This window comes from Mercenaria mercenaria, chromosome 15, assembly GCF_021730395.1.
Source record: "Mercenaria mercenaria strain notata chromosome 15, MADL_Memer_1, whole genome shotgun sequence".
Classification (NCBI taxonomy): Eukaryota; Metazoa; Mollusca; class Bivalvia; order Venerida; family Veneridae; genus Mercenaria; species Mercenaria mercenaria.
Genome location: NC_069375.1, coordinates 59439117 through 59450723, shown reverse-complemented (window position 1 = coordinate 59450723; position 11607 = coordinate 59439117). Strand labels below are relative to the sequence as shown.

The window sequence follows — 11607 nt, the reverse complement described above, 5'->3', positions numbered from 1 at the left end:
GTTATTGGTGAATCTATGCTCTGTGATATGTGCTCTTGCAATCATAATTTTTGGCGATAATGGCTTACCATATTCTTGTAGTTGGAACAACATATTTCTGTCATTTATCAATGGGACGTGTACCTTAATTAACATTTCATTCTTGAACATTTCAAAAATTATGAATGAATGTGTGGTATAATAATCAACTAAGTACATGTATGATTAAAGGCAAGAAAATACAAGATATCTAACGTATGCATCATTTTGACTACTTTAAAATTCACAAACTTTAAATGTATTAAATATAAAAAAACAACATACAAAGCAATATAACAAATCCAGATATTCAGAAATCAATAAGTAGGATCATTGTTATCATTTCTAAAATAATTATTCTGAAATACGTGGTTAAGTTTGCACACTCGGAGTTTCTTGCGGAGAACAGGTTTGTACTCCTTACATACTGAAATACTGTTGAAAAACGGCAATCAAATTGAATCAAATAACGTAGCGGGATTTTTTTAATAGTTTTTGTATGATTTATTTCCCTTGAACTTATGAAAAAAAAACTACATAAAAAGACTGATGCCATTAGCACCAATGTGTCCGTTATAACAAGATGACACAAGTCTGGATAAAAGAGACATGGCTTTTACTTTTCCTTATTTATGACAATGGCCTCTGCTATATTTACATATGAACTTAAACTGTGGAGTGGGGGGATCCCGATATTTCATATGGGACGCGACGTAAATAACGCAAAAATGATGACGTGTGTCATCACGTCGTTTATAAGACGTCGTTACCATATCATCAACAACGTCAGTTTCAACGAAATCAGCTGACAGCAAGTACGAATTTTCACAGAGCTCAAATTACGCAGTATTTCTCGAGGAGATTACTCAATGTAAGAAATCCTACATAGTTGGTAAGTTATGATGTTGATAAGACGTATATAAGATAAATTAACATTTTACATTAACATCTAGAATCGAACATATTTGACGAAAGTTATCTCCCTTGCCGCTTCGCTCATTGAGCGGTAAGGGAGATCACTACGTTGGAGTTTGAGACAAAACACGTTTTTCCATATTGTATATTTAACCTGTAGGCAGCTTCATCCTCTCTACAACGACCAAGTGTCAGACATTCCAGAGGTGTTGCTCTATAAAGGTCTTAATACATCTCTTTAATATTTTCTTGAAATCTAAATACGGTGCAACCTCTGTAGAGCGACATCCTTTGGGAGATACTAATACTGACTGTTATGTAGTGTTTGTTGTTTTGGAGAGAGAGGTAAATTTGATAGTATATTTCAGCTTTGGGAAATTTTGATGACGTTGTTACAGAGAGGTTTTTGCTTAAGAGAGGGCTGTACCGTAAATTACGAGCGAGGGCTTTTATCTGGGTGTTAAACCTGATTTCACTGACCATTAAAATGTTTTTTTTTGTCTGACCCTTGTGTGTAAGAAACATATATATCAGAGGTCGCAGCTCATTTTGACTGTCTCCAGTCTTACAAATTATCTCATGAAGCAAGGTAGATATATTTGCTATGTTTAAACACAAACTTTTTTAGCAAATATTATTTTCATATCATTTTATTTTCAGTAAATGTCCTTTGTAACAGTGATAGTAAAAAAATTACCCCAAACTTTTACTCACTGTAACAAGGACATATATCATAAAAAGCAATCTATGGTTCCCGAGATTTAGTTTTTTCTGATAATACCCCATTTAAAGGGCAGCTTTTATTTGAACAAGAGCACGCGGGGAGTATCTGTGTTTCGTTTTAAAGATTGCTATGTTTCTGTGTACTTTCGTTTTAATTGGTCCCGACTGTAACAGTGATAGAAATTAGGCAGCAATTTGTACACATTTTTTTTAGAAATCTACTTGCACTTTAAGTGCGAGTTTATTTTTGTTCATTTTTTTGTTAGAAAATGATGTACATGGTCTATGGCAGCACCTTCTAAGCTATATCTATGGGGTAAACAAATAACACTGCTGCGTTACAGAAAAGAATTCGGACATCGGGCAACAGTTTTTACTATTTAACTGGCAACCCGAGAAAAGGTATGTTCCACTTGTCATATGAAGTTGTACTTGTCATATCATTATATCATGTTGTAGAGTGTGTTTTTGGTTAACCGTTATGTACCTTAATAAAAAGCAATAAAAATACCATTGTGTCGCAAGTTATAAAACTGTGTGCCTGTAACTATGATAAATTCCTTCATGAATTACGCATTTTCAGTTTAAGTTAAATGAGCCGGGCCATGAGAAAACCAACATAGTGCGTTTGCGACCAGCATGGATCCAGACCAGCCTGCGCATCCGCGCAGTCTGGTCAGGATCCTTGCTGCTCGCTTTCAACACCCTTGTTATCCGGATAATACGAAATGATGTGATAATTCCAAAATGCTACAAAATGACAGATGAACGCTTCTGAAAATTTCAGGTTTTTCGGTAAGTTGCTGTGGCTTGATAAAAGATTTTAACCAACAGATGTTGCAGAAAGAACGAATGGTGATTTGTTTCCATGGAATTCAAAGTATTTTACTTTATTTTTGTGAATACAATACACAATATGTTAAATAGTTTACAAAATCCATGTAAGTTTAGTTTGAAAATTCATAAAAAATATTTAGAATTGTTTTTAAGCTTGTAAGTCACTGTATATACAGCTCTACCATTTCACTATCTAATATAGTTTAGAGTAAGTTGTTTACGTTTGCAGATTTTATGTCAAAACCATTTATATTAATCCTTGTGTGAAAAATGGATAATAGCCGAAAATGACCATGGATAATGCCCTAGATGTGTTGTCTTTGAAAGTCGATAATAGCCGTCATTGACTTCTTTCATTTACATACCATTACACATTGACCAGTTTTGTGTGTGTGGACATGTTTTGGTGAATGAGTTTGTAACAACATGATGATATGAACTTGTTACCGATTTTTAGCTCGACTATTCAAAGAATAGTAGAGCTACTGGACTCACCCATGCGCTGGCATCGGCGTCGAAGTCTGCGTGCCGGTTTGGTTAAGGTTTTGTATGTAAGCTGGTATCTCAGTAACCACTTGTGGGAATGGATTAAAACTTCACACACTTAATCAATGTGATAAACTGACCTACATTGCGTAGGTTCCACCATAACTCTATTTTGCTTTTTTTTACAAAATTATATTTCTTTTTCGACTTAGAAATTCTTGGTTAAGGTTTTTGTATGTAAGCTGGTATCTCAGTTCTCACTAATGGGAATGGATTGAAACTTCACACACTTGTTCACTGTCATGTTTTGACATGCACTTTGCAGGTCCCATAACTCTATTTTGCATTTTTTCAAAATTATGCCCCTTTTTCAACTTAGCAGTTTTTGGTTTAAGTTTTTGTATGTAAGCTGGTAATTCAGAATCCACTAATGGGAAAGGATTGAAACTTCACACACTCAGTCATGAGTATCAGTCATGAGCTGATAAGGACTGTGAAGGTTCCATAACCTTTTTCCTATTTTTGCAAAATTATGCCCCTTTTTCGACTTTTGTATTCATTCAGTTGGCAAGGCTGTTGAATAGTCGAGCGTTGCTGTCCTCCAACAGCAACTTAATAAGCAGAGCATATGAAACCCATCGAGGATTAAGAGTTTTTGCCTCATATGATATCGGAAAGAAATTTTAACACTCTTCTTTCCATGAATGTTATTCTTACAATTACAGAGATAGTCCGAATGATGACTTTGGATAAAGACCTGATAAAGAATGCCGAAAAGATATGGCCATATATTGGCGCTTGTTTCAGTGCTGGTGGTGGTGGTGGGGGGGGGGGGGGGGGGGGGGGGGGGGGGGGGGGATACCCGGCAGTCAACCTATACAGATCTTTGGCTCCTTAAGAAGTGGCTTTTGGAGTTTGGCTGGAGGTTATTTTCAACCTACCAAGATCTACGAGACGTATAATACTGTCTTCGAAAATGCCAAGGATTTTCAATACCCCAAAACATACCACAGATTTTGAACAGCAGTCAAAATACCATGGTTATTATAGCCAAAGGAACAAAGCAAAAACAAAAATGATCTCAATTACAATTCATAACACCAACTTAATGTATTGAACTTACAGAAGAAGAGGGAAGGGCATATTGAACAAATATTAAGTTAATGAACGTAGATCTTATCCTATACACTGGGACCAACTCTTTATATTTTAGTATAGAAATGCATGCAAGTCTTGTATTGCGGATGAAATTTTGGTAGACATTCTAAGGGGGACAACTTCTTATGGAAAAGTTAACAAGTGTACTAAATTATCAAGTACAATATCAAACTTTTATCAGTTAATGGATTAAGGGGATGTACTTTCATGAATTCACAGCAGTATTGAACAGATTCCAGCAAAACTAACCTGTTAAAAGTGCCATTATTTGCAAACTCTTAAAATGCTAACAGACCCCTAGCATACTCAGTTTCTAAATATGGGTGTACCCCCTCCCCCTGTGGAATCTCAGCACATTTAGGTTCAGGTGTTAAATTTACCTGTTCTGGCTTGTTTAATTTTTTACCAAAATCTAGCAGAAAAGATACAGGCGTGTAAGCTTTAGAACCTTCTGACAGCGGACTTGAGTTCTAAAACAGAATTTTACAAAGATAAAGACATTTACCCTTTTGATAAAATGTTTCAGGAACATCTGGTACTTACCATGTGTATAAAACATTACCTTGGCCATGCTACAGCCATTAGTTACCACATTTTATGAGTATACTTCTTCGATATACAGCAATCGGTACCGTTAGAACAGCATATGCAAAACTCAAACTACAATATTGGCTATTATCCTCCTAGCATTTTGGGCTTTATCTTCGAAATTTCTATGAACACTTGGGTCAGTATACATCGACTACTACATATGCTTATATATTTGTAAATTTCGGTTATTTGATCTAAAATAAAAACTTTTGAACATGTTCATATCATTGTTTATATAATAACTGAATAAAACAAAATAATATTCATTACCGAAAGTCCATTAAATGAGGTTGACAACGCGTTGAATCGCCAAACTCATTCTCAAAAGCAAAATGTACACATTGTTTGGAATTCTCCATACTGAACAATCTGTTCCATATTCAAATTGTTTAGTGCAAATGGTACAGCTTCTAAACCATGTTGAATCAGTTATAATACTTTAAACAATCAGAATGAGTAATAAGAAAATATTGACCAAAACAATGTCCATACCAAGTTTGATATTTACTCCAGTTTGTAGCATTTTGGAATTATCACATCATTTCTTATTATCCGGATAACAAGGGTGTTCAAAGCCTATTGCAATTAGAGAAACCATTAGCGAACAGCATGGATCCTAACCAGACTGCGCAGGCTGGTCTGGATCCATGCTGGTCGCAAATGCATTATGTTGGTTTTCTCATGGCGCGGTTCAAATATTATTTTGCTCCTACACGCGCCCCCTTTGAGGACAAAAAGTATATTGTTTCGTCCATGTTATTTCAGATGCCAAATCAAAGAAACGAACTGGTTAGGATAGATCTTAGAGTACATAAATCCCTGTCAGAATACTCTAGCAGGGCAGCTGATTATTTTGTTGCCGTGACCGGGCCAGGACTTCAGCTAGGATACGACGACTTCAGCAAAGCACCACGATGTAAACGTGTTAAGCACGACCTTTGGGTGAAAAAAATCTGGTAAGTGGGCTGTTTTCAAGTAAAATTATTTTACTTTCTTTTTCATAAAATGTAAACACTGGGACGATGATGAATTTCTGGGATCTTAACAGTAATTTTTCGTTATTATAAAAGATTTAAAGAAGAACTATGATCACCTTTCAAAGAAACAGTTTATTAAGACAGTGATTGAAATTTAAAAGATTCTTATGGATTTACTGTATATATAGACCTGCAAGCACATTTAAATGTCATATACTTACAGTAACATTGTTAAAATACCTCAAGTCTTTTTAATGACATCGCATACATTTATACTGCGTTTTCTTATAGATTCATTAATGTACTGTATTTCTAATCTAACATACGGTACTGTTTATAAACCCAAGCATGTTTATTTTGTGTCAGTATGGATACCGTGTATAGTAATTACTCAAATTCCATTACAATAAATTTAAGCATTCTATATCTTTAAAAAGATCGGTTTACTGATTTCTGATTATCCCGGGGTAAATTTTCAAGGAAAGTATGTTTTGTTACATTACATAATTGCTGAGAGATATCTATATCTTAAAGTGTACAAGCGATATTTAAAGAATAGTCCGAATATGAAATCCATATTGCATAATTATCTAGTTTCATACTGGAGCCGTAAATGTCATAGTTTTTGGGGTTTTTTTTAATATATTAATTATTACTTTTTCTCTTAAACATTCAGGCTGCCTAAAAACAGCAGCATCCAGTTCAAGTTCCTAGTAGTGAAGGCATCGAATAATAATACAGTTGACGTAGAGAATGTAGAGCCCCGTCGCCTCTTTGTTGGCCAGCGAGCAATCCAGGCCGATACGACATATAACCAACAGGGACTTATAATTAAAGAAGGTATGCTCATTTTACATCTTCATGTTATTAAGGCGTGTTAAAACTATTGCGTATAATGCTTGAAATGATGAAATTGAAACTCGACTTGGTCGGATTTAGCCTGTTCACGAGAGGTTATATTGAGGTAGACAAAAATGCAACTATACCAAGTCACTTTTATCTGTTACAAAATAAACCTAATAAAGAATATGACGTCAGCGTCAAACAACGTTAGTGACGAAGACGTCAAATATGTAATGCCCTGTGTACGCCCTTCTAGTATAAACTAAAGCGAAACTCTGTTTCAAAGTGACATTAGATAGACGCTGTAACCTCAAAGAGAGAAAAATAATAACACCAAGTCTGAACTCCACTCTCTTTTTCTTTAAGATGGACCAAAACTTCGCAAACCAGCAGAGCGGGGTATAAACAAAGGGTCAAAGATGCTGAAGTTAAAAGACGAAAATAGTAAAATAAAGAAGATGAAGAAGATGAAAGACGAATGTCCTAATACACAGGCGGAAGGCGAAACCCTCGGGATTAATAATCTAGGTGACGAAAGCCTCTCCAAGTTGACAAAGCTGGTAAAGGAAGACATTAACACGGAAAAGTTAAAAGAAAAAATTATTAAGACTGAAAAAATAGGTATTGATTTTTTCTGAAATAAAAACATAATATAATAAAATCCAAAAAAGTCAAAGTCTTATCTGCAGATACTTGACACATGTTGATTGTGGACGACTTATGTGCACGACATTTGTTATTTTGCCAATATTTTAATAAAACTTACTGAAAGTACGTTTTCAGGAAATTTGCGGCAAAAGTGTGTTGTTTATAATATTCCAAAATTTCTACAAGTCAAACTATGCCATCAAATGAAATTTAATTACTCAGTTTCCGACTTTATTCCATTTTTTTAAGTCAAATTAAATACTCAGGCCGAGGGCTCAACGCGAAACTAGTCTATCTGCTTCTATTTCTGTATATACTTAGACTAGTTTCGCGTTGAGCCCTCGACTGGCATTTTCTTAACAATATATTGATCTAAATATTTGCTTGATTAAAAATAAACGTTCAGCAATTTTAATATATTGGCAAAAAAAATGGAGGGTCAGCTGTTTTGTTCAACAGGTATTCTGAGTACCTAATTTATTCCTGTAACATAGAATATAGTCATGATTTATACATAAAAAATGAATATATAAACTATTGTTACAAGTAAATGTCAAGCAACGGCATTGCGTTCAACGTTTATCAAACGAAAGCAGCATCAGTTATCATTCTTATGTTTCAGGAAGTCCATGGAAGTTTACTATAAATTCTTGGCTCATATCACGTATATTTTTGTTTACTTTCAGAATCTGTGACGGATCATCAGAACACTAATATCACAGGAGGCGTTGATAACAAAGCTACAACTAGCACGGGTTTTCCTTCAAATGGAAAGCGATTCCTTCTTGCCACAGCTGGCATTGTTGTGGTGTCTTGTGTCGGATACTTTGCCTTCTGTAGGCGATAAGTACCCTTACACAACCCTTGCCATCACGGTTATTCTTGTGCATGATTATTCTATATTTCTCAATAGATTTTTAATAAATAAAGAAAATTTCACGACGAGTTACATCTGGTGTTTGTTTGTTTTTTACCCCTTTAAACGGGAATATATACGAGTCAGAAAATTGAGAAAATGAAGTAAAAACGTCGAGGAAATACGCAAAACGTACGCCATTATATTAAGCTAAATGCATTCAATTAATATTGTTTGATCTGAAATCGTTTTTTTTTCTAATGTGCTATATATGGCCACGCGAATTTCTTCTTTAGAAGGCATTATAGATACATCTAACCCTGATATAACTGTTTTCAAGAAACAGATCAACAATTTAAATGTTTTCAAGATTTTGATTTTGAAAAGTTTCAAACGGCTCTTGAAAGTCCACTGATTTCTAAATATATTCATAGCTCTGTTTGTAAATACCGTGTTATTGTTGTGGCTGGATTCAAGTAAAACCGTTTGCCTTTTGGCAGACTAAATAATACACCCCGTAAAACTTCCTTCCTAAAACGAAACTAAGACCTAATGAAAAGGGGCCATAACTCCCCCAAAATATTGCTGGATTGTTACCGATACCGAAATCAGTCTGATAAATGAATCAGAGATTTATTATAATTTAATCCTTTCATCCTTTGAAAAAATTATCGACTTGCAAAATTTTTAGTCTGCAAAAGGCCATAATTTTGCCCAGAAAAATCGGTGGATTGAAACTAAAAGTGGACTTGAGAATTGGGCCGACATGGAAAGCTTTTATGGAACTTCTGGAATAACAAGAGGGCCATGATGGCCCTATATATCGCTCACCAGAGTTAATCTGGCCTACTGACCTTCTTTTTTACCCCACATGAGCCAGTTTCGAATTTAACCTAGAGATCATCAAGACAAACATTCTGGCCAATTTTCATAAAGATTGAGTCACAACTGTAGCCGTTAGTGTGTTCACAAACTTTTCCTTTGATTTGACCATGTGACCTAGTCTTTGACCCTAAATGACCCAGATTAAAACTTGACCTAGAGATCATCAAGACAAACATTCTGACCAAGTTTCATAAAGATTGAGTCAAAACTGTGGCCTATAGTGCGTTCACAAACTTTTCCTTTGATCTGGCCAACTGACCTACTTTGTGACCCAGCATAATCCAGTTTCAAAACTGACCTAGAGATCATCAAGGCAAACATTCTGACAAAGTTTCATAAATATTGGGTCACAACTGTGACCTCAATTACTAGCTTTTCCTTTGACCTGGTCTACTGACCTAGTTTTTGACCCCACATGACCCAAATTCAACCTTGACCTAGAGATCAACAAGACAAATATTCTGATCAAATTTCATAAACACTGAGTCAAAACATTGGCCTCTAGAGTGTTCACAAGCTCTTCCTTTGATCTGGTCTACTGACCTACTTTTTGATTCAAAAAGACACAGATTCGAATCTGGCCTAGAGATCATCAAGACAAACATTCTGACCAAGTTTCATAAAGATTGGGTCACAAATTTGGCATCTAGAATGTTCACAAGCTTTTCCTTTGATCTTGCCTACTGACCTAGTTTTTGACCCCACATGACCAAGTTTCAAACCTGACCTAGTTTCATAAAGATTGGGTCACAAATGTGGTCTCTAGAGCGTTCAGAAGGTTTTCCTTTGATTTGCCCGGGTGACCTAGTTTTTTACCCCACATGACCCGGATTCAAACTTGATTTATAGATAATCATGACAAACATTCTGACTAATTCTAATGCGTTTCAAACTTGAACTGTGGTCTCTAGAGTGTTGACAAGATTTTCCTTTTATCTGGCCTAGTGACCTAGTTTCTGACCTCACATGACCCAGATTCAAATTTGACCTAGAAATCATTAATGCAAACATTCTGACCCAGTTTCAAAAAGATTGAGTCACAACTGTGGCCTCTAAAGTATTCACAAGCTTTTCCTTTGATTTGACCGGGTGACCTAGTTTTTGACCCCACATGACCCAGATTCAAACTTGACCTAGAGATCATTGAGAAAAACATTCTAACCAAGTTCCATAAAGATTGGGTCACAAATGTGGCCTATAGTGTGTTTACAAGCTTTTCCTTTGATCTGGCCTACTGACCTAGTTTTTGACCCAACATGACCCAGTTTCAAACTTGACCTAGAGATCATCAAGACAAACATTCTGCCCAAGTTTCATAAAGATTGGGTCACAAATGTGGCCTCTACAGTGTTCACAATCTTTTCTTTTGATCTGGCCAACTGACCTAGTTTTTGACCCAACATGACCCAGTTTCGAACTTGACCTAGAGATCATCAAGACAAACATTCTGACAAAGTTTCATAAAGATTAGGTCACAAATGTGGCCTCTAGAGTGTTCACAAACTTTTCCTTTGATCTGGCCTACTGACCTAGTTTTTGACCCCACTTGACCCAAATTCAACCTTGACCTAGAGATCATCAAGACAAATATTCTGATCAAATTTCATAAACACTGAGTCAAAACATTGGCCTCTAGAGTGTTCACAAGCTCTTCCTTTGATCTGGTCTACTGACCTACTTTTTTATTCAACAAGACACAGATTCGAATCTGGCCTAGAGATCATCAAGACAAACATTCTGACCAAGTTTCATAAAGATTGGGTCACAAATTTGGCATCTAGAATGTTCACAAGCTTTTCTTTTGATCTTGCCTACTGACCTAGTTCTTGACCCCACATGACAAAGTTTCAAACTTGACCTTGTTTCATAAAGATTGGGTCACAAATGTGGTCTCTAGAGCGTTCAGAAGGTTTTCCTTTGATTTGCCTGGTAGACCTAGTTTTTTACCCCACATGACCCAGATTAAAACTTGATTTATAGATAATCAAGTCAAACATTCTGACTAATTCTAATGCGTTTCAAACTTGAACTGTGGTCTCTAGAGTGTTGACAAGATTTTCCTTTTATCTGGCCTAGTGTCCTAGTTTTTGACCCCACATAACCAAGATTCAAATTTGACCTAAAAATCATTAATGCAAACATTCTGAGCTAGTTTCAGATTGAGTCACAACTGTGGCCTCTAAAGTATTCACAAGCTTTTCCTTTGATTTGACCGGGTGACCTAGTTTTTGACCCCACATGACCCAGATTCCAACTTGACCTAGAAATCATTGAGAAAAACATTCTAACCAAGTTCCACTAAGATTGGGTCACAATGTGGCCTATAGTGTTCACAAGCTTTTCCTTTGATCTGGCCTACTGACCTAGTTTTTGACCCAACATGACCCAGTTTCAAACTTGACCTAGAGATCATCAAGACTAACATTCTGACCAAGTTTCATAAAGATTAGGTCACAAATGTGGCCTCTATTGTTCATAATCTTTTCTTTTGATCTGGCCTACTGACCTAGTTTTTGACCCAACATGACCCAGTTTCGAACTTGACATTGAGATCATCAAGACAAACATTCTGACAAAGTTTCATAAAGATTGGGTCACAAATGTGGCCTCTAGAGTGTTCACAAGCTTTTCCATTGATCTGGCCTACTGATCTAGTTTTTGACCCAACAT

The 11607-nt window shown here is 35.9% G+C and overlaps 1 protein-coding gene across 4 annotated transcripts; it reads left to right on the top strand.

The window, feature by feature from the left end:
• The first annotated feature begins 756 nt into the window (after window positions 1-756).
• Window positions 757-8145, top strand: LOC123562177 (uncharacterized). Of its 4 annotated transcripts, none has more exons than XM_053524364.1 (6): window positions 757-889; window positions 1923-2058; window positions 5494-5684; window positions 6382-6545; window positions 6915-7169; window positions 7883-8145. In XM_053524364.1, exons 3-6 carry the CDS (start codon window positions 5494-5496, stop codon window positions 8041-8043), a joined length of 771 nt encoding a protein of 256 aa, XP_053380339.1. In that variant the 5' UTR covers window positions 757-889; window positions 1923-2058; the 3' UTR covers window positions 8044-8145. The 4 variants fall into 4 exon arrangements, with proteins under 4 accessions (XP_053380339.1, XP_053380338.1, XP_045210772.2 ...); XM_053524363.1 differs by having other exon boundaries at window positions 797-910; XM_045354837.2 differs by lacking the exon at window positions 1923-2058 and having other exon boundaries at window positions 797-910.
• Window positions 8146-11607: the final 3462 nt, after the last annotated feature.